The sequence below is a fragment of the Mauremys reevesii genome, linkage group 26 (genome assembly GCF_016161935.1).
Source record: "Mauremys reevesii isolate NIE-2019 linkage group 26, ASM1616193v1, whole genome shotgun sequence".
Lineage (NCBI taxonomy): Eukaryota > Metazoa > Chordata > Testudines > Geoemydidae > Mauremys > Mauremys reevesii.
This window is the reverse complement of record NC_052648.1, coordinates 13,243,464-13,270,035: the sequence shown is the minus strand read 5'-3', so window position 1 is coordinate 13,270,035 and position 26,572 is coordinate 13,243,464. Positions and strand designations below refer to the sequence as shown.

Here is a 26,572-nt window from a genome sequence, read left to right as displayed (position 1 = left end):
GATCATTGGGAGTCATTTTTTAAAATACTGATGTCAGTCCTGATATCAACCTCTGTATTTGTTAGCGCCTGGTCTCAAGTCCTGGTCTTGAAGCCAGCCCAGTGTGTTCTTGGAAAGCAGCCTTGGCCATCACATCAAATCCAACTCATCCAATTAACAGGGAATTCACAGACTTGGGTGGGCCAGCTTCCAGGGTTCTGCTTCCTGACTGGCCACATGATCTTGACTCTGGCACCAACCATATACATACACTTCCTGCTTCCTTTCTGCCCTTGTTGGAGCATCAAGCCATTGCCCATTAGTTGCTACTTGGACCCTGTTTGATTCTGTCTTGTTGACCCCATCTCATCCTGTGTTGTTGCCTTGTCTGACTCCACCTGCTACTACACTGTACATTTCCCTTGGATTGGATCTCCTGGATATTGGACCTCTTGCATGAACTCTGACTACTGACCTGGATGGACATTACAGTACTTATAACCAGCTCTTAATTTTCTTCATGCCTTCAGACGTGGGAAATACATATGCAGTCCCTCAATGAGGATGTCCCGGGATCCTTTCAGGAACAGGGCTTCTCAGAGGCTCTTTAATCTATGCCAGCTCATGGCCTTTCACTGTTTTGGAGGATTCCTAAAGATGTTTTGGTGACTAGGTTGATACAGCTCAAGACAAATAGGGACTAGAGGTGATAAGTGAAGGATATCTGATAGTTTCAGCAAATTCCTCCTTTTTTTCCTCCTTTTCTTCACTGCAAATTGAACTAAAAAATTAGCAGTGCAACAATGCATTCAGAACTTAGAAAACTAAAAGCAGTAGCTCCAGTCCCTCTCCAAGAACAATGTTCAGGAAACTGTTCCAGAGTTGTGATGTCAAACAAACTAGAGGTTTTGCTGGATCTCTCTCTCTCCTCTGAATTAGGAAGACAAGACTCTGAATGGAACTTTTTAAAATCCAGAAACAAGATGCCAATCGTTGCCTATCTCCATTTTCCCATCCAAACAATTTTCTCAAATCTCATGGTATTTGTAATGTGCAAATTATGAGATACAGATTTATCATTAACTTGACAATCTCTCAATAAACAAAACAAAATGCAGAAAGGCTTGTAAGACTCACCAAGTTCAATACAACTTCTATGGCAGTATGGTTTTACTATCTATCCCAAAAACTCATGGAATTCTCTCACAGAAGAAGGTATCTCTCATCCTTCAGCACTGTTGTCTTACCCATGGACAAATTTCAGTATAGCTTTATGACAGATCACGAAAAATGATGGTACGGACCATAACTGACTGGAATCTTAGTCCCTTTGTAGAAACTGCTTAACGGGAAATTATTTACCTCTGACCTCTGTAAGCGCTCCTCTGGCAGAACTGGAACTTCCAGCTACATAACTGGATCATGTGTTGACACTCTCATGAAAATGGTAGTTCTGGTGTTGAGAGAGTTCCTGGCAGGCAAACCTCATTCAAAGCCACACCAGCTCAAGATGATGAAAATGCCTGTCAAGTTGGGGTGCCCAAGAGAGATGTGAACCCTCGTACTGCAAATGTTCAAAAAGAGAGACTACCCTAAACATAACTGTCTAAAACTCAAAGCAGTTTCAGTTACTTGAAAATAATGCCTAGTTCTAGTAGAGTGATGATGATAATAGGGAGAGACATGGGTATATGCACCAACAGGGAGGTACCAAAAGTTGTTAATAAAGGACACAAACAATGAAACTTATCGCAGCTAGCAATCAAAACAACTTCCATCAAAAAAGTTAAACCATCAAGCCATCTGGCTAACCCATTGACTGTCCCTAGAGTACTGGGAGCTGGACCAGACCGTGTTCTGAAATTTGTATCAACCTGGGATGCTCCACACTTGGATTTCTGTCTCTCAGACAAATAAGACCACTAAGATCTTCTCAAAGCACCAGAGAGGCTCTTGCCACATGGACACCACCTTCATCTCATGGAGTGGCCAACTCCTGTATACCTCCTAACCAAAGGTGCCAGGAAAAGTCAATTAGACAAAGCAATAATAGTTCTTAAAGTCACTTTTTGGCCCTGAAGGGTTTGGTTTCTTTACTGGATGCAGAGAACCACCCCAGCTTTCCAACCTCTCTCCTCTGTCCAGATCTTTTGAGGCTGGAATGTTTGGAATCTGAGATTAGTTATCTAGGAAGAACTTTACCTTCTGCTCTTATCAAGGTATATTGAACATATTTTCTCATTTAGTGTAGACTGTGCACTATAGATGTAACACCACTGTCCTGTGTGGGTTATTGGAAGCAGGGATCAAACCTGGACATCTGGGTCTTATTGTACCAGACTTTACTGCTTGAGCGAAAAAGATTCTGCTAATGTCCAAGGCTGTGGTAGGATTATCCACCTCTATGTAACCTAGCCATCACTAGACGGGGACAGAGCACCATGCCAAGTGCATGTGGGTTAAACAGACAGCCTCTGGCACCTTCCAGTTCAGCCATATTAGAGTTCCTTATGGCCAGATTCAAGTAAGGCTTAAGCTCTATTTTCCTGTCCATTCCACTTTTAGCACTAAGATGTCTGTCTTCAGGAAGGAAGTTAACAGTAATGCTCCCCATTGTTATGTGACATATTCCTGAAAAGCTGTATCTATTCCCAAGAATGTCATAAATTTTAAATTGGTAATTTAATCTTAGTTCTACAAGCTACAACAAAGCCATCTCTAAACCCTTATCCAAATGTGTTTTTATATACAATTCCTCAAAACAGCTTTATTTATGTATCCTGTCTCAGCAGATCAAATTTCACTGTTTGGGAGCATTCTCTGTCTGAGCAGTATCGGCATATTTTTCCAAACAAAATGGTCCTCAGACCTGCTACAAATGTTGTGCCCATAGGTAATTTGTCTTTCTAGCTCAGAGACTGCCGGCCTTTCATTCATTTTTTTTGTCCCAGACCAATTCATGCTGCAGTTGAAATTGCTGCATACCTTACATGTTTGGAGCACTCTAAAATATTACTTGGGTAGAGCCAAATCATAGAAGTCAGATGCATTGTTTGTCATATAAGGCACCTACAAGATAGGCAAGAAAACCTCAAAGGCTACAATTTCCATATGGATCAGACTGGCAATGAAGCAAGGGTACCTCACACCTAGTAAAGATTCTTTCAAAGGATTCATGATGCACACGACAAGGCTGAGCTCCTCTTCCTGGACAGAAAGCAATGGTGCTTTGAAGCAGGAAACTTGCAAGGCAACTACATGGTCTGTGTGTTCTTCCAACCAACACTGCAAAGTTTCCCATCCGTGGATACAGCCTTCAGCCATAGGGTTCAACAAGTTGCGTTTGATATTTTAAGAGCTTAATACAAGAATTCTAGTGCATGTGTGTTCCCTGCCTTCCTTTTGGCCATTATCTTGTTTCTGGCAACATTCATTACCTTATTGCCTGCTAGATCCCAGCAGTGAGTCTTCTGGATAGCTGGATGGTCCTTGTGAATGAGAGAAGAAAAATTTTGGTTTCTCATAGTGGGGACATCCACCAATCCAGAGGAACCCTTCCTAGGTCTAGTTTTTAAAGTATGAATTCTTTTTATAATCTTCTACTGTTTTAAGAAGAGCGTGTGTCTTATTTGGTGCATTAAAAATATCTCTTTCCAGTTTTAACCAATTTGTATGAAAGCTTGAGAATAGATCTTCAGGGGTGTCTCCTGTCCTGCAACTGGTTATTGGAGTCTCCCTTTTACACCTGAAATCAGAGCCAGCTATCTCCAGGGATGAGTGGGTGGAACCTACCCAGCTGTGAGTTCCACTCTGAGAAACCAAATTTACAGGTAAGGGAAAAAAAAAAACTCCCCTCGTTTATTGTAGTTTTTAAAATTGCCTGCTATTAATCTGAGTGACCTCATGCTTTTTTATTATGAAAGAATGGAAAAGGGAAGGACTGCTCGATTATTCATCTGTATCTTTCACTTCTTTCCAGGCTAATATGTTTTGCAGTCTCTCATCATACAAATTGTACCCAATTGCTAAACATCTCCAGTGTCTTGTTTAGCAAATATCTATTATTATTAAAGAGAGATGACTGTAATAGTTTAGAAGCACATGTATATGTCTTCAGTTTTGCAAGAGGATGAGCTTGTGTGTTTGCTTTCTAGGCTCCAAAGGTGGCTACAGTCAATCTAGTGGTATTTATAGTCAGAGCCAGCCACAGAGACAGGTGACTACAATTAAGCCAATTCAAACAGTGAGCGCCACATCTTCAAGCTACAATGCCTACCCAACAGTAACAACTGTTCAGCAAAATGCATCTGCCTCCTCCATCTCCTCGTACACCCCCTCCTCTTCATACAACTCCACTTCTGCATCATACTCTGGTAAGGAGGTAGCTGTCATGCAGGTGTTGCACTGTAATTCTCTTTGTTTAGACTATAACCCTCATAAAATTGCTCCCTTTTCTTTCTGCCTGCTAGGGTCAAATTACTCCAGTTATGATGCCACAGCATACACAGCACCTAGCACTTACTATCAACCACCTCAGCAGCCCCAGGCCCAGCATCAGCAGCCACCACCCCTCCCACAGCAACCGAAATCTACGAGCTCTTCTTCATGGAGCAGCACAGGGAACAGCACCACCACCAGCTCTAGCAACAGCTTCAGCAAAAAACCACCTTTTCAAAACAAACAGCTGAAACCCAAAGGGCCCCCTAAACAGCCTCAGCTTCACTACTGTGATATCTGCAAGATCAGCTGTGCTGGTCCACAGGTCAGCAACCCCCTTTACCCATGTGTCCACTCTGTATAACCTGCACTTCCTCCCCAGTCATATAGTTCAGCAGATGATGTCCTATTGATCTGCAGTATGTCCTCTTCAGTGACTTAATGGAAACATCTCAGAAAATAGATGTAACCAATCCCCCCACTATTGCAGGATGTAATGTTGTGGTTCACAAGCTTTATCTAAGTGTCTGGTTGTGTGCTCGATGTACTGTGAGTTTGGAGGCAAGCGCTGTAGGCTCTCCAAGCACTAGACTGTACAGAGTCTACCTTTCTGTGGATTTTCATTAACCCTCACATTTTAAGTAGTTAATGCAGGATTATTTTGCTACAACTGCCAGAAATAAACAGTGAAAATATCCTAGGCCCAACTACTATTGACAGTTCCAATAAAGATCAAAACAGTCCCTAACCCTGTCCCCTGGGCTGCCTGGCTGCCTTTCCACAGCCATTTCCCAGGCTGCTGCTGCCTCCTGCCTGCTGCACCTCTGCTCATAGGCAGCTGGCCTAGTCTCCCTGACCTTAGTTTGTACTTTTTCAGTTTGTTTGGCATTATGGAGCTTTCTAGTGGCTGAATGCTGGGCTGGATAACATATTGCCCTCCGTTGGTTAGCTCCTTTCCCCACAGCTCAGTCAAGGTGTGAGGAAAGATAATTAATAATGAGCCAGCAGGACTTAAACCTATATAGTGGAAAGTAAATTTGGAAAAAGCTATTGACCAAGATAGTGTTTCAAGTTTTTATAAACACAGATTTTATTAGACATGTGTTTATTAGATATTCCTGTGTAAATGCCTGACTTTTTTTAAAGCCAATAACGTCCCTCTGCACTGTTTGTTGTTCTCACTCATTGGGTCTTGTCTCAAATGTAGATTTAGCTACTTGAGGTAGGGACCTTATTTTTGTGTGTTTACTGTCAGACACCTAGTGCATTCTTGGGGTGCTATTTTAAAAACAAAAAAGAATAATAGGCTTGAATATAAATCTGAAGTGTTGTTTGTCTGCCTTTGTTCTTGGAATCCTCTGCTTAGCTAGAGCATGTAGCATTTAACTGAAGAAGGAGCCAGGGTCATTTGGGAGAGAAATTGTCTCTTATAAGCTGTCCTACAAGGTTTCAACAAGAGAAATCCTAAGAAATACCATATAGACTTCTGTGGTGGTGTCCTTCTCTTATGGTGACAGTAAAATGTAGCATATCAACAATCAGACTGTCCAGCTCTGAAAGCATGGAAGTTTGTTACACAGCTCAGAGATGCTGCAGTGTAATAGTAATATTCTGTCCACTGCTTCTAATTGAATAAAACTGAAGCTAATTATTAAATATTTCTATCATAGCATTGCCTAAATCAGGATTGGGCCCCAATGTTTTAGGTGCTGTATAAATACACAAAGGAAGTTGTCCCTGCTCCAAAATGCTTAGTCTAAAAGCATCTTAAATCCAGTAAAGGGAGCTGCCATTTTAACATGATGATAACAACTGTATTATTTATAATTATTATTATCAATAATTGTAATCAAGCCATGGGAAATGCATCTTGCCATTGGGATGAATGAGAAAATCTGAGCTCTTTAGAATTTTGTATAGGAAGCTAATTCTTTTAGATTGGCTAATATAGTATTTAGTACTGCTTTAAAGCTAGCATTGCAAAATTCTGTTTGTCCATTCACCTGGGTCAAACTGTAATTCTTTTTTTAGTGGGTAAGTAAAATATTGGGGTTCCACTTCCCTACCTCCCATTATCATGATAAAGGGCAGGTGAGTAGATTTGTTCCTGGTCTGGTAACATTTCATGACCATCTTGTAGGAATGCCATTGTTAAACTCATATATAGATATAATATAATATACACACACATATATTAGTTACCTTTTATAATAATTATGATAAACTCTGTTGTCCCTTAATTCCAATGGTGACGTATTCTCTGTCTGCTTCCTACCAAGACCAATCAAATATCAATAAAATAATTCCCTCTGAGAGAGACCAGTTTACCCATTGTATAGTGATAATGAAATGTGCCAGACACTTCTAAAAACTGGTATATAGTGCTTTACTTCCTCCAGAAGACAATGTCCAACTACAAAACCCATTTAGGCTTAGATAACCGCAATATTTACAGGACAATAGGAAGAATGGTTGAAGTATTTTTAATACCAGTTTTTAGAAGTGTCTGGCACGTTTCATTATTACTATACAATGGGTAAACTGGTCTCTCTCAGAAGGAATTATGTTATTGATATTTTATATATATATATATATATATATATATATATATATATATATATATATATATATATATATATGAATCTGCTTCACCTGCCTGGGAATGCCTCTAGATGCTGCTGCTGTGAGTGGTGTTAATGAATGGGACACTCCATAAAAAGGCTTTGAGTTGCACACATTTGTACCCTTAAAACTAGACAGATTATGACCTGTCTTGGCAGATGAATGGTTCCAAGGAAATGCTGGGATTATATCAGTGTTCCATATTGCTGCTTAGAATGTATTTCCCTGTTTGACTGCAGACTTACCGGGAGCACTTGGAAGGACAAAAGCACAAAAAGAAGGAGGCAGCTCAGAAGACAGGTAACCTGGCAAACTGTGGCCCTCGTGGGGTGCAGACTCAGCTTCGATGCGAGCTCTGTGATGTCTCCTGCACAGGAGCAGATGCATATGCAGCACATATCCGGGGAGCGAAGCATCAGAAGGTATGAGAGCTCAACGGGACCGTGGACATATCATGCAGACATAGTGTGTGAAATATCTGATTACAGAGGATGTTGGTTTTCTAAAAATGTTCACAGTAGCTCACGAATATCCAGGGAACGTTTCTGATAAAGTTTGAAGTAGAAATATATCCAACACTTCAAGATTTGATTGCAGTAGATGACTGGCTATCCAGAAACTGCTTGATCACAAAAGACTACAGCACCAGGTTGCTTCAACACTAAGCAGTGTACTTGGTACCGTAATACCAGAAACTCAGCTATCGTAGAACCAGGGGACTGGAAGGGACCTTGCAAGGTCATCTAGTCCAGTCCCCTGCACTCATGACAGGACTAAGTATTATCTAGCGCATCACTGACAGGTGTTTGGAGATTTCACAACCTTCCTTGGCAATTTTTTCCAGTGCTTAACCACCCTGACAGGAAGTTTTTCCTAATGTCCAACCTAAACAGGGTGTTGAACTAGATGACCTCCTGAGGTCTCTTCCAACCCTAATCTTCTATTATTCTAAACCACCCTTGCTGCATGCAGTTTAAGCTGATTGCTTCTTGTCCTATCCTGAAAGGTTAAGGAGAATAATTTTTCGCCCTTCTCCTTGTAACAACCTTTTCTGTACTTGAAAACTGTTATCATGTCCCCTCTGTCTTCTCTTCCACAGACTAAAGAAACTCAGTTTTTTCAATCTTCCCTCATAGGTCATGTTTTCTAGACCTTTAATCATTTTAGTTGCTCTTCTCTGAACTTTCTCCAATTTGTCCACATCTTTTGTGAAATGTGGTGGCTAGAACTGGACACACTACTCTAGTTGAGGCCTAATCAGCGTGGAGTAGAGCAGAAGAATGACTTCTCATTATCTTGCTTACAACGCTCCTGCTAATATATCTCAAAATGATGTTTGCTTTTTTTGCAACAGTGTTGCACTGTTGACTCCTAGTTAGCTTGTGGTCCACTATGACAACCAGAGCTGTTTCTGCAGTACTCCTTCCTAGACAGTCATTTCCCATTTTTGTATGTGTGCAACTGATTGTTCCTTCCTAAGTGGAGTACTTTGCATTTGTCCTTATTGAATTTCATCTTCTTTTCTTAAACCATTTCTCCAGTTTGTCCAGATCATTTTGAATTTTAATCCTATCCTAAAAAGCACTTGCAACCCCTTCCAGATTTGTATTGTCCGCAAACTTTATAAGTGTACTCTCTATGCCATTATCTAAATCATTGAAGAAGATATTGAACAGAACCGGACCAGAACTGGTCCCTGCAGGATCCCACTTGATATGCCCTTCCAGCTTGCCTGAGAACCACTGATAACTACTCTTTGGGAACGGTTATCCAATCAGTTATGCACCCATCTTATCGTAGCTCTACATAGGTCGTATTTCCCTAGTTTGTTTGAGAGAAACTTGTGCAAGACAGTATCAAAAGCCTTACTAAAATCAAGATATACCACATCCATGTTGACTGTTATTTATCACCTTATTTTCTAGGTGTTTGGAAATTGATTGCTTAATTATTTGCTCCATTATCTTTCCTGGGTATTGACTGGTCCATAATTCCCTGTGTTGTCCTTAAGAACATGAGAACGGCCATATTGGGTCAAACCAAAGGTCCATCTAGCCCAGTATCCTGTCTTCCGGCAGTGGCCAATGCCAGTTGCCCCAGAGGGAATGAACAGAACAAATGATCAAGTGATCCATTCCCTGTTGCTCATTCCCAGCCTTTCGCAAACAGAGGCTAGAGACACCATCCTCTCTTTCTTCTTTCTCTCCCCTCCCTAGGAATGGTGGCAGGCTTTTTGGTGCAACTCATGCTTAATGCAATTTGTTTTTCCTCTCAGATCTCTTTTGACGATATGTTTTCTAATTCTAATTCCGCTGGGAAGAGGGGGCGAGATTGTTTTTCATTCTTTGAGAGTTTCTTGTTAAAGTCTCTACATTTCCCAACAACAGTTCTCCCTGATCAGTTGCAAGTTCTGTAATCTGTTCAGAAAAGACCTGGCAGTTGAGGCACTAATGTCTGTTATGCTCTGCCATTCTATAGGAGTGCATGCCACCTGGTGGGAAAATAGTTTTTAAATATTTTGCTACGGAGTGCTGCTCTAACTTTCAGGACCTCCTACAAAATTGTAGATCTGTTATAAATATATTACAATGGAGCAATTCATCTAATGTGTGTTTTGTAGTATCACTTTGTTTTATTATATATTTTTATTGGGCATGGAGATTACCCCGGTCTTTCTGTAAATGTATACACTTTACAAGGAAAAGTTTGATAGTATTGCTGTTAACTTCGGTCCCCTTTTACTCCTGCCCTTTCATATGACCACTCCATGTATTTCAGGTTGTTAAATTGCATACTAAATTGGGTAAGCCCATCCCTTCAGTAGAGCCTGTAGTAGTGAACTCTGGTCCAGGTCCTACCATCGCTGCAGCAAGTAAGCCAGCTGCCCATGCCCCTACAGCTGCATCTGTTACACCAACAAAACCAACAGTTGTAGCAACTAACAGTGCAAGCAACATAAGCAAGCCAGTGCCAGTGAAGAAACCTGTTGCATCCAAGATAACATTTTCAGGTATGTCTCCTTAAAATCCATTTTTAACTGTTTTGTTTTTGATGTATTGTCTAAAATCCATCATCTCATATAGGAATGACAATTTGTTTAAAATGTATGATTCTTCCAAATGCTTGCAGGTGGGGCCTTTTCATCTTCCCATCATTATCCAGGAAAACCGACTAAGGAAAAGTAATTGTACATCAAGCTCCTTAAATGACTCTGAAAAAGGTTTTTTATTTTTTAACCCCTTGACTTCTAAAATCTAAAACTGCTTTCATCTTCTCCCTCTGCTTCCAAAAGTGTTCCAGAACCAGAACAGGGATTTTTGTGTGTTTCTGTACAAATCTGATGGCTTCCATATTTGCTTATTTTTTAATTTTGAACCCTGCTGTGAGGAAATAGAGGGAGGACTTCTGTCTGAAAGTTGCATTTCCTGGCTGTAGTATTTTAGCAGAATATCAAACACTGGCAATTATATGTTGAAATCTGTAGAAATACTTTTTAATCTTGACATTAAACTGATTTTTTTCATCTCACCATTGAGCCTTTGCCTCTTTAAATTTTTATATATTTAACTTAACCTTTAAGAACTTCCTTATCTTTATAGTAGTCTAGTCTGCTCATTCATAGTAGATGTTTGTTTTAAACTCAGCTATTTGTCATAAGAGAGTGAAGACTTGTAGTCTGAATGGAAGGCTGATAAGAAAAACTTCTACTTGACTATCAATGTCTAACTTTTCATTATAACTATAGATGTGTCTTTTTTGGTGTCATAGAAATTGTATAGTGGAGCGATAAATCTTATCCAGCTGTATTTTTGGCAGCTGCCATAATGACAAAAAGCCCCTACAGGACTAGCCAAGGGATATTGTCATTTGGCATTATAAAGAGAAATGAACAATGACATGATGAATTTGTAATACAGGTGCTGATAATGAGGATAAGGATACTTTCACAGATTGTAAGAAACCAGCTTGGTTATTAATCCAGCTCTCTGTATTCAGGGACTAATAAACTTCAGGCAACAAGCATCAAATTGGAGGAAGTGAAGGTGATGCAATCAAAATCAGAGCTACAAAATGAACAGTCCACGCATGATGGCTCTGGGGATGGCCCAGGGGGTTTACTTGACGTACAACCTGTGGGACATGACTATGTGGAAGAGGTAATGCTTGATCGCTTTTTTTCACAAATCACTCACAATTACAGCTGTATAATGTCAGGTTTTGAAGTTCGAATATACTTAAAGCATGTACAAGGGCCCTACCAAATTCACGGACCATGACATCTGGTCTCCTCCTCCTTCACCCTCCCTCCCCCCTTTTCCCCCACAGTGCAATCTGGTCTTTTGTGTGCTTTTGCCCTATACCAGCAGTTCTCAAACTTTAGCGACCCAAGGGACCCCCATTTTGATTTAAAATTTTTCTCGGACCCCCAAGCCTGCTGCTCAACCCCAGGCTCCCGCCTCCACTCCACCCTTTCCTCCAAGGCCTCACTTCTGTCCCACCTTTTCCCACCCCCGCTCCACCCCTGCCCCATCCCTTCCCCGCCTCTTTCCACCCCTCCCCCAAATATGCCCATCCCTGCTCCTTCCCCCCTCCCCTCCCCTGTGCCACCTGCAAACCGGGAAACAACCATTCTGTGGCATGCAGGAGGCGCTGGGAGTGGGAGGAGTTGATCATCAGGGCCCACGGACCCCCTGGAGTGCCCATGCGGACCCCAGTTTGAGAAATGCTGCCCTACTACTAGATTTCACAGGGGAGACCTGCGTTTTTAAATTGGGGTCCTGACCCAAAAGGGAGTTGCAGGGGGATCATAAGGTTATTTTATCAGATGGGTAGCCGTGTTAGTCTGGATCTGTAAAAAGCAACAATGAGTCCCGTGCATCTGACGAAGTGGGGATTCACCCACGAAAGCTTATGCTCCAGTACATCTGTTAGTCTTTAAGGTGCCACAGGATTCATTGTTGCATTTTAAGCTTATTTTAGGGGGGTTGCGATGTTGCCACCTTTACTTGTATGCTGACTCCAGAGCTGGGCAGCCGGAGAGCAGCGGCTGCAGGCCGGGAGCCAGCCCTGAATGCAGAGCCGCCACCAGCAGCAGCGCAGAAGTAAGGATGGCCTGGTATGGTATTGCCACCCTTACTTCTACGCTCCCGCCTTCAGAGCTGGGTGGCCAGACAGTGCCGGCTGAGGGCCCAGCTCTGCAGGCAGCAGCTCTGCAGTGGTAAGAGTAGCAGTACCACAATGCTCTTCTACAGTAGCCTTGTGACTACCCCCCCCACACACCTACTCCCCCCCCCAAAAAACCCACAAAAAACCAGAACACCTCCTTTTGGGGTCAGGACCCCCTACAGTTATGACACCGTGAAATTTCAGATTTACATAGCTGATATCATGAAATTTATGATTTTTAAAACCCTATGACTGTGAAATTGACCAAAATGGGTCATGAATTTGTTAGGCCCATATTTACGTATTTTCAACACTGAGCACCCTGAGAAAAATCATCTAGCTCAGTGGTCGGCAGCCTTTGGCACACGACCCATCAGGATAATCTGCTGGTGGGCCGCGAGACATTTTGTTTACGTTGTCCGTCCACAGGCACGGCCCCCCGCATCTCCCAGTGGCCATGGTTCGCTGTTCCCTGCGGCCACTGGGAGCTGCAGGGGGCCGTGCCTGTGGCCTGTTCGACATAAACAAAATGTCTCATGGCCCGCCAGCGGATTACCCTGATGGGCAGCATGCCAGAGGTTGCTGACCCCTGATCTAGCTGCTGGCTTCATTCTGTGTCCTCCATTTCATCTGCTGTTGAATTACTGTCGCCCAATTTTCACACCTACATTTGAGCACCCAAATGCAGGATTTAGACAGCTTACTTAAGGAGCCCTTGTTTGAGAACTTTGTCTCTGCCCTGCCTATGTACAGTTCATGAGGCTGTGCCAAATATCAACATTATTTGGTTATATTAAACTGCTAATGTTTTAATTAGTCTTTAAAATGTTCCCTTGCTCTTGAATCCCCAGTTCTGTAGAATTAGATTGGAAATCAAGATTAAATTTCATCTGTATCACTTCCAGTGAAATTTTATTTACTTCAGTGTTGTCCTGTTTCCCATCTTTGGTAAGATTATAAACAAATAGGGGATGAACAGCAAACAGTTTTTAAAGTTTAAGAATCATTTATGCCTGGAGCCATGCCACCATGAGCTGTTACATGGTTGAGAATCACGAGCTAACAAAGGTTGGGAACATCTGGGTGCTGCAAGAAGTGATGGTGGTAGTCCTGAGTCAGTAGATGATGCTCTTTACTTCGAGTCATTACTGCAGTAAAATCCTAACGTGGTGCTAAGGTGTGTTGTGCAGCTGGAGAGCCCATATTTCAGATGAGCCATAAAACTGAGATCCTGACCATGTGTGTTCATGAAAGTTGTCATGGTGCTTTTCATAAGGGTTAATCCTAATGTTCAGGTTACATTTCTTTATACATGTGCTTATTCTGGGCCTCCCTACATTTCTTCTACAGTTTAAATTGGATATTGTATCTTCTCTTCCGGTCCTAAACAGCTATGCAGTGTCACTGTGAGCTATTAAATAGATGCTGTGTCTCACCCAAGAGTTGACTGAATTTTAGTAATGGATAAATGCATATACTTTTAAGTTTGTAAAGTGCCTTAGGCTCCACTGGGATGTAGGGCTCTTTTTAAATACAAGATAATTTTGTTGTTGCCACAAACAATGAATATAAATATTAAATTACGTATTTTATCTCAGGTACGCAATGATGAAGGAAAAATGATCCGGTTTCACTGTAAGCTCTGCGAGTGCAGTTTCAATGATCCTAATGCCAAGGATATGCACCTGAAGGGGCGTAGGCATCGGCTCCAGTACAAGGTGTGAATGGGGATGTCCTGTCATGGTGCTGAACAAAGGGACTTGGATGGTAGTGGCTTCACTCTCAACTCATGAAATAGAAGAAGGGGGAGAAATCAGTAGCTTATTTTGTAAAAAGCTTTTTCTAAATACAAGAAGGATTCTATCAGATGTAAAAGCAAATGGAATGAGTCCAGAAAAATTTCTTGCAAACATTTTTTCCACCAAGAATTGTCCACGTTTAGATTCTCAGCTCTTACTATATTTAGCATCTCTGACTGAAAACTTTAAGCTTCTTTTCATAAAAATATAAAGGAAACTACCATATATGGATGTTCAGTGCAGATAACTTAATGAAGGTGGTAACTGATTTGAGTAGATTTTGATGTAGGAAATAAATGTTTTCCAGCATCTTGTTTGCATTTAACAAATAGTAAGTCTAAGTTTCAAAACTAGTGTAAAATGAAACCAGATCTTGCATGTCTGAATGGAGATTTTCAAAACACAACTTTGACCATTTGTTTTGTATTTCACCTGGGTGAAATTCTTGCTTTCTAAAAGAATAAAATAATATTGTATGAAGTCAGGTTAAATTACCAATTCAGCCTGTTCTCAGACATCCTGATGGAATATGTTAACTCTAGAAAAGACAATTCCTCATGCTTTTTTTTTTTTTCCCAATTAGTAAATAATTATACAAAAATTTCTGAGAATTATGCAATAGAACTAATTCCTGATCCCTCTCCCTTCCCTATTGCTAATAGTTTCTTGAAGAGAGTAGCCATACCATCTCTCTCCCCCAGAGCAAGTGTCTGGAATGAGTGTCTCCTCTTTCTGCCTTTAAGTGGGGGCAGTAAGCCAATTAGACATCCTTTTACAAGGAATATTGCAGTTCAGGCACCTGAAACAGTGTGGCCAACAGTTTGCAGCTTCCCAGCACTAATTCAAAATGGATTGGTCAATAGCAAAATTAGTCTTGCATGGCTATTTGGACATATATGAAGGTGCTTAGTGATACTCTCTTCCAGGGAGGAGAGGGAAAGATCTTGTGATCACTGGAAGCAACTTTAAGATCAGTAGTTACAGATACTTATTCAGAGACTTAACTGCTGAATTTCCATCTCAGCCATTTACTCCCATGATATTAAATGACAAGGATACTTACCATGCTTGCTCATCCCAGCAGGAGGTATTGCAAATGTGCTGTTGCTCCCAACTGTTCCCTCCTCCTTTAGTGAATGGCAGTCACTTTGCAAGCTTCATGTTACTGCCACGGCCACAGTCACTCATTATTCTGATTCATTAAAACAAACCCAGGAGAATCTGGTTTCCATGGAAGGAGCAAATTGTATTCAGAAACAGCCATTTAATGTCAAAAGGAATGTATCAAAAGCAAATGTATGTTGAATTTGGTGATTTTTTGTGTCCCATTATTAATATTATGGCATCGAGTCAGGTTTCCGCATGCTCAGTCCATTGTTGGTAGCAGCTCTGCCCAAACCCGTTGTCACAAAAGAATTAGCCTTTGGTAAGGCTGACTTCCTAACAAACGGTGCCTTCTGTCCCAAAGATGACAGTGGATTGCTATACTAAAGTTCTTGAAGTTGTAAGTAAGTGGCCAGTAGATGGTGACCTTGATTGATTGGTATTTCATGAAATGGAGTCATGAAATGGAGTAACTGTAGAAGACTATCCCACCTGTACTTAAACCATCCTGCACTGTAATCCAGAGAGTGATGTTATAGTACAAATTAACCATGAAACAGTGGACATGCCTAGGATGGATTTATTGTGTTTAATGACAAATCAGTTATTGGAATTATTAATGTGAAGCCAAAGTTGTTGCACAGACCACAAAGAATTGAATCCATCAAACTCAATTTGACTTTGGCAATTCAAGTGTCAGTGAATACAGTCACTGTTTATAGGCTTAAGTCATTTGGTGGGTCTGAGTTCCGTATATCAGAAGGATTCATCTTCACCATTTTAACTTCTTTCTTGCATTGGTTGACCTTAACATTGCATTTAAGCACTGATTGGCAAAGCTCTGTTTTAGGAGTATTTTTAGTGAACACAAAGCATTTTACAAGCTTTGCAAGCGCTATATGTTACAATATGTTGGGGGTGGTAAACACCACTTAAATCCAGCACAGAGGGACCTAAAAAGCATATTTTAAAATACTTAGGTTAAAACCTCCTTAGGCCATCTTCAGTCGGTCTCTTTGAATGGAGTATATTTTGTCATCTGGGCCTGTTCCAACTCCTGTTGAAGTAACATTTCTTTAGATCATTACCACCCCAAATTGTCCATTCCAACAAACAGAAATTGTTTGGAAGTCATGCCATTCTCAAGTCCAGAACTGGCCAGTCCTTATCTTGCCAACATTTTGAAGCCTACAGAGAGTAAAAATATTTTGTCTTTTCTTTCAAAAGTAACGAGCAGATTGGTCATTTACATTGACTATTAGCAAGACTTTAAAAAGCTCTGAAATGAAAAATTGTTCTGGTTGCCTATTCACATTTTTTTCCCTGTTTTCAGTTGCTCATGCTTTAATCAGTCAAGGCCCTTTAGATGAGAACATGAGTTCTGTTTGCTAAGTGTTCATCTTTTCCTGCTACTTGTTCTTCGACTGAAATTACCATTTTTGTTTGCGCATAAGCATGCATGCATCCGATGAAGTGGGTTTTAGCCCACAAAAGCTTATGCTCAAATAAATTTGTTAGTCTCTAAGGCAGTGGTCTCCAAACTTTTTTGATCGTGCACCCCTAACAGTAAAAAAAATTTTGAGCACGCACCCCCTGCCACGCCGCAGGGCCGGCTCAACCATTTTTCCGCCCCAAGCGAAAAAAAAAAAAAAAGCCACTCGGACTCCCACCCGAACTGCCAAAGCAAAAAAAAAACAAAAAAAAAACCTGACCGAACTGCCAAAGCGGTGCTGCTCCGGTGGCACTCCTCCTGCCGCGCACCCCGAAGGATCCCCTTGTGCACCCCACTTTGGAGACCGCTGCTCTAAGGTGCCACAAGTACTCCTGTTCTTTTTTCTGATACAGACTAACACAGCTACCACTCTGAAACCTGTCACTTTCGTTCACTCTTCCACTGCCAGCAAATGCAACATCACAAACATTTGGTTGCTGTGGAAATGTTGCAAACAGCATTGATTTAAGATGAGAAAGAAACAGCAGAAAATAAAGAACTCATGTCCCATATTCAAGCAGATATTTCTAATTTCAATGAGGCTGCATTAATATAAAGTCAGATTAGAAGAATTAGTCTCAGAACATTGAAATGTACTTAATATTATCCCTGGGTTAGGCTGTTGAATATCGCTTTTGAAACATCTCAGGTTCAAAGCTTGGGTTTATGTGAAGCTGGAGACTTGATCCCAGATTTTCGAACCTGGGTATTTCCATTTTGGGCTCCCTATTTAAGACACCTTGGGCCTGATTTCAGAGGTGCTGAGTATCCATAAACTGCAGTTTACTTCATTGGGAGTTGCGGATGCTCATCTCTGAAAATCAGGCCACTTTTATTTAGGTGTTTAATTTTAAACATCTAAATTTTTAAAAGTTGCTCTTGGGTTTTACCCTCTGTCCTAAATCTGTTTTGGATAGGTCTTTTTAGCAATTGATGCTGGGAACTGGAATAGTTTACAAAGAGGCTTCCTTGTTCTGGTGGTAGGGGTTTAAGTGTGTGGTATACCTGCCCATGGCTATTTCTCTTAATTAAGAAATGGTACAAATTATCCTTATACAACATGCCATCAAACAGTATCTAAAAACCCAAATGTAATGTCAGGTTTATTAGTAACACTTTAATTATGGGACTACAGTAGTAGACTTTTTTTTAATATTGATATTCTACTAGCTTTGCGATAATGCTTTTAAGATTGTCTAAAATGTGTTGCAACTTCCTTGTAGAAGAAAGTAAACCCAGATCTACCAGTTGAGATCAAGCCCAGTAACCGAGCTCGGAAAATGCACGAGGAGAAGATGAAAAAGCAGAAACAGAAGGATATGATAAAGAGGCGCAGAGAGGAAGAGCAGCGTTGGCACATGGAAATGAGGCGAGTCCTCCATTGGAGATCACTTTCACAGACGTGGATTTTATGGGATATTGCAGGAGTCATACTTTCATGTTAATTCACCCCGTCTATTGAGCTTTGCTAGTGCAAGGGCTCTCAATCTGTGGGTCAGGATCTTGCAGGTGGTCACAGATCTGTTGTTCTTCCCTGTCTGTGCAAATGCTTTCTTGCTTAGCCACTTGCACGTTGTCTTCTTGAGATGCCAGAAAAACCTGTGTGTTGACTTCTGTAGTGACAAAGGAACTGATGCAAGGGATTCTGGGCATATTTGAGGAAAACTGGTTGTGAAAGCCTTAATGGATGGGAGATAGGCAAAGTAGTCGAATTGTTTATAGAGGTGTAGGAAGTAAAAGGTTGAAAAGCCCTGCCATAATAGAAAAGCTTATGATCTGACAGGAGTCTAAAGATGCTTTAGAGCTGTATCATCCAAGACCATTGCCTCTGCATAGGGAAAGTGAAAAGCAGATATGTTGTCTTGTTCTCGCTGGGTGATACTTTGCCCTTGCTGTAACTGAAGAGCATTTGAAGGGGAGGATGCAGGCCTGTTTTTGCAGTAGTGTTTGAAAGCAATGTAAGTTGAAGGAATTAGACGTTGGCTTGTATTTTGCACACACTTCTCTGGAGCTGGGGTTCCCAAACTTTTTTTCCTGAGGCTCACCTGTGCAGCTGAAATAGGCACAACAGCCCACTATTAACATGCATCTGTCAGGGAGAGGGGTCCTGTGAGGCGTGCGTGGGCCCCTCACCTCAGCAGGGACCAGGGAGGGGCCAGGCAGGTGCTACTGCCAGCTCCCACTGGCACCCTCCACCTCAGCTGTCCGCTGAGTGCCTTGAGCTCATCACCTGGCAGCCCTGCCCCAGTCATCCACCCAGCACCCTAGCATTCCTCACAGGCACCCAGGGCTGGCCTTAGGGAAAATGGTGCCCTGGGCGAACTTGTATTTTGGCATCTCTGGACCCTGCTGCCTCCCTGTGCTTTGCCCCCACTGTTCTTCCCTCCCTCCCCCCTTTGTCCTGAGCTCCTTTCCATGTCCTCACATCCTAGATCTGCCCCGTTCCTTACCTCTTGACCACGGCAGCTGGAAAATGGCAGCTGCTGGCTGGGCGGCCCCCAACTCCACCCAGGGCGGACCACCTGGGACTGTGTCGCTGACCAAATTTGGGCTGTGGCCCACAGTTTGAGAACCACTGCGGTAGAGCACTAAGCAGAGTGGGAAGATGGATAGCTTTTGTAATGCCTCAGAGTACATACTGTATGTGCTCTGTGCCCTCTTTTTCTCCCCACCATACCCAAGCCCCATTAAGTATTAGCAGATAGTGAGCATATGGCACTGTCAGTGCCACACCCAGCTGGAGGATGCCTCTAGATATTCCTGTGTAATGCATTCTGCGTAGATTGGGTAGAAAAGGCTCCTTAAACTTTTCTGTCTGTCATCCATTCTTGCAGAATCTTCACCTGTTAATAATTCATTTAACTCTCACTGATATGCACTCATCTATGTTGTGAAATACAGCAGCTGTTTAAACAATACACAGCAGAGCTAGGGCAGGAAATGAGAAGATCAGCAATCTCCAATTCTGATCCTGGCTGCTTACACAGTTCAATCAAATGTGTTAATTTTCTTCTTATTCTCCTGATGCACTCTTGCTAACCTGATCACAAATAACCATTAGAAGTTATAGCATCATAGGCTTTTCCTGATCAGCTGGTCAGAGGACAGTGACTATTTTGAGCCCAGAAGTACTTTAATACAGCAGTGCACAGACAATCCAGGAAGTTTTTGGAGAGTGTTGGGGACAACTTCCTGGTACAAGTGCTGGAGGAACTGACTAGGGGCTGTGCTCCTCTTGACCTGCTGCTTACAAACAGGGAAGAATTGGTAGGGGAAGTAGAAGTGGGTGGCAACCTGGGCAGCAGTGGCCATGAGATAGTTGAGTTCAGGATCCTGACAAAAGGAAGAAAGGAGAGTAGCAAAATACGGACTCTGGACTTCAGAAAAGCAGACTTTGACTCCCCTGGGAAGCTAATACAGGTCTGTCGCATCTTAGGCGCGTTTAACATGCGCGATTTCAACTTTATGCGGTCGGCAAAAACAAGAGAAAAACAAAAAAAAGAGAAAATAAATTTAAATACTTATAGTCTATAAGGTGCCACAGGATTCTTTGCTGCTTTTACAGATCCAGACTAACACGGCTACCCCTCTGATAATTTAAATACTGTTTCTGTAGTGCAGACGATTCCGCCCGCCATTACACTCAATGTAATTTTGACTATACGCAATTTTCGCTTTACGCACTGACTGCGGAACGTAACCCCAGCATAAGATGAGACAGACCTGTATGAGGGGGGAAGGAGTCCAGGAGAGCTGGCTGTATTTTAAAGAAGCCTTATTGAGGGCGCAGGAACAAACAATCTCAAAGTGCAGAAAGAATAGCAAATATGGCAGGCGACCAGCTTGGCTTAACAGTGAAATCTTCGGTGAGCTTAAACTCAGAAAGGAAGCTTACAAGAAGTGGAAACTTGGACAGATGACTACGGAGGAATATAAAAATATTGATAGTGCATGCAGGGGTGTAATCAAGAAGGCCAAGGCAGAACTGGAATTGCAGCTAGCAAGCATTGGCCTGCTAAACCCAGGGTTGTGAGTTCAATCCTTGAGGGGGCCACTTAGGGATCTGGGGCAAAAATTGGTCCTGCTAGTGAAGGCAGGGGGCTGGACTCAATGACCTTTCAAGGTCCCTTCCAGTTCTAGGAGATAGGTATATCTCCAATTATTACCTAAAGGGATATGAAGGGTAACAAGAAGGGTTTCCACAGGTATGTTAGCAATAAGAAGGTCAAGGAAAGTGTGGGACCCTTACTGAATGAGGGAGGCATCATAGTGACAGATGATGTGGAGACAGCTGAAGTACTCAGTGGTTTTTTTGCGTCGGTCTTCGCAGACAAGGTCAGCTCCCAGACTGCTGCACTGGGCAGCACAGTATGGGGAGGAGGTGAGCAGCCCTCAGTAGTGAAAGACCAGGTTAAGGATGATTTAGAAAAGCTGAACGTGTGCAAGTCCATGGGTCCACATCTAATGCATCCAAGGGTGCTGAGGGAGTTGGCTGATGTGATTGCAGAGCCATTGGCCATTATCTCTGAAAATTCATGGCGATCGGGGGAGGTCATGGACGATTGGAAAAAGGCAAATATAGTGCCCACATTTAAAGAAGGGAAGAAAGAGAACCCGGGAAACTACAGACCAGTCAGCCTCACTTCAGTCCCTGGCAAAATCATGGAGCAGGTATACAGGGAATCCATTTTGAAGCACTTGGAGGAGAGGAAGGTGATCAGGAACAGTCAACATGAATTCACCAAGGGCAAGTCATGCCTGACCAACCTGATTGCCTTCTATCATGAGATAACTGGCTCTGTGAATATGGGGAAAGCGGTGGATGTGATATATCTTGACTCTGTTCAACACTGATGAGGCCACACCTGGAGTATTGCATCGTTTTGGTCCCCCTACTGCAGAAGGGATGTAGACAAATTAGAGAGAGTCCAACGGAGGGCAACAAAAATGATCAGGGGGCTGGGGCACGTGACTTATGAGGAGAGGCTGAGGGACCTGGGCTTGTTTAGTCTACAGAAGAGAAGAGTGAAGGGAGATTTGATAGCAGCCTTCAACTACCTGAAGGGGGGTTACAAAGAGGATGGAGCTCAGCTGTTCTCTGTGGTGGCAGATGACAGAACAAGGCGCAATGGTCTCAAGTTGCAGTGGGGGAGGTCTAGGTTGGATATTAGGAAACACTATTTCACTAGGAGGGCGGTGAAGCACTGGAATGGGTTCCCTAGGGAGGTGGTGGAATCTCCATCCTTAGAGGTTTTTAAGGCCCGGCTTAACAAAGCCCTGGCTGGGATGATTTAGTTGGGGTTGGTCCTGCTTTGAGCAGGGGATTGGACTAGATGACCGCCTGAGGTCTCTTCCAACCCTAATATTCTATGATTCTAATGCATTTCATCTTTGCTTGATGTAACTGTACCACCTTTTTTTAAAATCTCTTTCCGTTCAGGCGCTATGAAGAGGAAATGTACTGGCGGCGGGTAGAGGAAGAGCAGTTATACTGGGAAGAGCAGCGGCGGCGGATGGCTGCGGACTGGCATCCGCCCCCACTTATGGGCAGACCTGGCATGCCAGTTCCTCCTCTCTTGGTGGGTAACTCTTGATTCAGTTCCTGGAAGGAGAAATGTGAAGAAGTCTGGCATCTTTAAACTCTGTTTCAAGGCTAGAATGTGTGTTCCCTTGTGTATTCTTTGAATATTGCAGGATTAATCTTATGTGTCTTCTAAAAACCCATCACCAGAATTTGAAATTGTTAATGGACACAGATTAACTGTTTTAATTGGTTGCAGCATTTTTGACAAATGCATGTTTGAAATGTTGGACTGCTTGGCAGGGTAAACCTATAAACTTCAGATTACTAACTTGTTGTTTATACTATGCAGCCCGAAGGGTACGATTTGTCTGCCCTGTCCTTATGTTCAGCAGCAAAATGCCACTTGAAAACAGTTGTTTGTGTCCTCTTAACCCTCTATGCCTAAACTCATAAGCCTCTTCAGTTTATCACACCTAAAAAAAAAAAATTGGCGATATACCAATCTCTTAGAACTTGAAGGGACCTTGAAAGGTCATCAAGTCCAGTCCCCTGCCTTCGCTAGCAGGACCAATTTTTTGCCCCAGTCCCTAAGTGGCCCCCTCAAGGATTGAACTCACAACCCTGGGTTTAGCAGGCCAATGCTCAAACCACTACATTCTGCGCATCTTCCCCTCCACCCGTTTGTGCCCTGCACCAAGACACTCACCCTTCTTTTAAAAACCTTTTATATTGGGACAAGAGATCGCCACATGATTGTGCATGTGCGCGCACACACCCACGTGAGATCTGCTGTGAGAATTCCATATGGCAGTGCCCTACCTGGACTTGAGTGGGTGGTGCATTACAATAGCAGGAGATAAAATATGCATGTGTGAAAATTCACTTTTTAAATTAGAAAAATTACTAGCCAGCCTTGCAAAATACTTCATAATGTAATCTGTCTGTACATTTACACATGTCCCATTTATGTGCAGGTTACTAAAGTGAAGGTTGTTGCATACAAAACCCCTGTACAGTGAGCGGCATTTTCTTCTTATACTTTCCTAGTTCTTTTCAAACCATTTAACAAGCATTTTTCAGGCAGTCTGACATGGAGGTCAGATTCCTTTTTGTTTGATTCTGTGAGGCAGGCTTTAGTAAATGGGGGGGGGGGGGTTGTTGTAATCATAAGCATATAGCTCTAGAATGGTACCTCTCATGGAATCTTATTTATCTTAATCACTGGAAACTGGGAGGCTTATTTACAGCTCTCACTGAATCTTCTTAGACTAATCTGTATACTCACTGGGCCAAACCTCTAGGTATGGGGTATGGTGTCACTCTGTGCCAACCCACCTGATATATTTAGAAAAAGACATTTTTACAAAGTGTCACGTGGGGGATCTGATTAGTGATTGTTTCTATACTCACTGCTGAGATTGGGAGGTCTTTACAGCAATGTGAATACAGCATGACTTGAGAAAGCTGGCTAGGAAAATGCATGAGATTGCTCATTAACCGCTGCAGCTGGAGAACTTGGAAAATCTCTTGTTAGTATAAATTTAAGCTCCCCCTACTAATGTCTTGGTCCTGTTGCTGTGCCATATACTAATCATCCTGAAACTGCATCAAGCCTTTCATCCAAATGAATCTTCAAATCCCCCTACTTTTACAAATTCACTGATGTAGCACTCATATTGGTTATCTTGCGCAGCATTGAAACATACCCTCCTCTAGGTTGGAACATGACAACTGTTCAGTGCATAACAATGCTGCACAACACTTCAGGATAGGAAGTGAAAAATATCTTATCCTGTTGAAATTACAGAGGTAATTGAGGGAGGAAGAATGTAACTACCTAAATTGGAATTTGATCTGGCCACAGGGCACAGATGGTGCTGTGGATTCATCACATGTGGTCAGGACATTAGCTTTAAAAGTCTGATTTATAAAACTTCACCTCCTGGAATCCAGCAACCCCTAATGCTGTGACGGAGCATTTGTGCAATACTAATTCAGAGGGAAGAACACCGCCTATTGAGCCTCTCTTTCTGCAGCAGCTAAGTTTTTCCCTACTGCTCTTCTAGCCTGACCCTTTGAGACTTGAGAGAATTCCAGTTGCTTGCTGGAATTTCTTTGCTTTAATTGTTTTCACATAATCTTCTGCATCTGTTCATGTAGTTATGAGCGTGTATAGGATGTCTCCTATTGATGGCATTGCTAAGAATTTTTTTCATTCTTCTTTGAGTGCTTGCTCATGTCAAGTCCATTCTAGGTGTGGGCGTGCCCATGTGTGCTGTCTTCAGAGATTTTTGCCTTAGATTTTTGCTGTGGTGCCTCCTGGAGTGCTGCCCTCATGCTGCGGTATATCAAGCATCACGGGCCCTATACTTTCACAGTTCTTTCTTACCGCCCATGGTGGTCAGTCAGAATGCCTCTGTCCCTTGCTTTGCAAGTGGCCAACAGCTTCTTTCCTGTTTTAGCCTTGTTGTAAATAGTTCTATTGTTTCTTAGTAGATAAGTAGCTGTTAAGTGTTCAGTTAGTGTGGGTCCCAGTGGGGACTTTGCCCCTGGTGGGGCATGCCCCGTTCTCTGGATTTTAAGCCCTGCTCCCCGTGTAACAGGCCTATGCCTGTTAGTGACCCTCACGATGGTTCTCTACAGTGCCTCAGGGAGTTCAACATGAAGGAGCATTGTCGCATGTGCAAGAACTTTCGTCCTCGAACACAGAGGGAACGCAACATACATCTCAGGGTCCTCCTGATGCAGGTTGCCCTGCGCCCAGTTTCGGAGCCAGCTCAGCCCGAAACAGCATCCAGCACTTCGACCTCAGTGCATAGCGCACCTCCAGCATCAGACTCCTCCTGGCACTGGGCAAGCCCGATAAAAGCACGATGGGAAAAGGACCCTGTTCGGGCCTTATGCCCACTCCAGACCTGCACAAGGGCTCCGCCTTGGGGAATTCCTCCCTTCAAAAAGACCTGCCACTGACTCTGGGGAGGGGTACAGGGTCCAAGCTGACGGTGCAGTCAACACCCGCTCAGCTCTCGGCGCCTGCCACCACAGCCGGCTCCATGTTCGGTGATGGAACTGGCTAAGGCTTCCCCCAAGGGCAAGCCCGCCAGTAAGGCCTCTCACAAGTTGAGCGAGTGCCACTGGTCTCTAGAGCCAAGGCAGAGTCCTAGGTCGCCACACTCTTAATTAAAGTATTTTTACCCTGCCTTGTAGGAGAGTGTCCTGCCGCTCTGCCTGGGGAGGCTTGCTGCTTCAATACTCCTGGTAGCCAGGCTCCTTCTCTCTCTGCTTTCGCCCCCCCTTCCTTCCTCCCAGGAAGGGGTTTTAAAAGGTCTCAGGCAGCTCCAAGTTGTAACCAGCTGATCCTAATTACCCTCAGGTAGCTCCCCTCAGCTGATTCTAATTTGCTACCTTGGTAACCCTTTCTCAGCTGAACCTGCTTGACCTGTAGTTGCCTCTCAGTTGATAAGGAGGAGGGCCTTTTAACCCTCTGGGACTGACTCCTCCCCCCCCCTCTGGCAACTGTCTGTCCTGAGTTTATCACACCTTTTAAACATTGTTATAGTCCTAGCCTTCACAACCTCCTCAGGTAAGAAGTTCCACAAGTTGACTGTGCGCTGCGTGAAGAAGAACTTCCTTTTATTTGTTTTAAACCTGCTGCCTATTAATTTCATTTGGTGACCCCTAGTTCTTGCATTATGGGAATAAGTAAATAACTTTTCCTTATCCACTTTCTCAACATCACTCATGATTTTATATACCTCTATCATGTCCCCCCTTAGTCTTCTCTTTTCCAAGCTGAAGAGTCCTAGCCTCTTTAATCTTTCCTCATATGGGACCCTCTCTAAACCCCTAATCATTTTAGTTTCCCTTTTCTGAACCTTTTCTAGTGCTAGAATATCTTTTTTGAGGTGAGGAGACCACATCTGTACACAGTATTCGAGATGTGGGCGTACCATGGATTTATATAAGGGCAATAATATATTCTCAGTCTTATTCTCTATCCCCTTTTTAATGATTCCTAACATCCTGTTTGCTTTTTTGACCGCCTCTGCACACTGCGTGGACATCTTCAGAGAACTATCCAGGAGGGCGACGACTTCTCTGGATCGGAGGCACAGTTCAGCCCCTTGTCCCGGCGGCAATGGGAAGGGGCTCTGGAGGGCGCATCTACAGCATCGAGGCCGACCTGGCAGCAAGGCCAATGGCCAACCCAGTGGCCTTATTGGAATGCCTGAGGGTTCCCATTATGCCATTGTCCCACTCTCGCCAACTCTCGGTCACCACATCAGAGAGGCCAAAGTCGGTGTCCATGGCACCGTCAGCACTCCCACTCCAAGGCCACCCTCCCCGTCGGGGGAAGATGCCAGCGGACCTCCCCCATTGGTCCAGTCATTATCCTCTTCCCCGGGTGAAGCAGTGACAGGCCCCTCCAGAGCTAGTGCACCGGTGATT

At 43.0% G+C, this 26,572-nt stretch overlaps 1 protein-coding gene across 4 annotated transcripts in view; it reads left to right on the top strand.

Annotated features, from left to right (window-relative positions):
* The window catches only part of ZFR2 (zinc finger RNA binding protein 2), a 92,704-nt gene that overhangs the window by 41,059 nt on the left and 25,073 nt on the right, over positions 1-26,572 (top strand). For all 4 annotated transcript variants that reach the window (XM_039515759.1, XM_039515757.1, XM_039515758.1 and 1 more), the window contains exons 4-11: positions 4,134-4,352; positions 4,449-4,741; positions 7,278-7,460; positions 9,817-10,048; positions 11,035-11,195; positions 13,803-13,922; positions 17,823-17,968; positions 22,040-22,178. In XM_039515759.1, the coding sequence (XP_039371693.1) occupies positions 4,134-4,352; positions 4,449-4,741; positions 7,278-7,460; positions 9,817-10,048; positions 11,035-11,195; positions 13,803-13,922; positions 17,823-17,968; positions 22,040-22,178 (1,493 nt within the window). The remainder of the gene's footprint in view (positions 1-4,133; positions 4,353-4,448; positions 4,742-7,277; positions 7,461-9,816; positions 10,049-11,034; positions 11,196-13,802; positions 13,923-17,822; positions 17,969-22,039; positions 22,179-26,572) is intronic.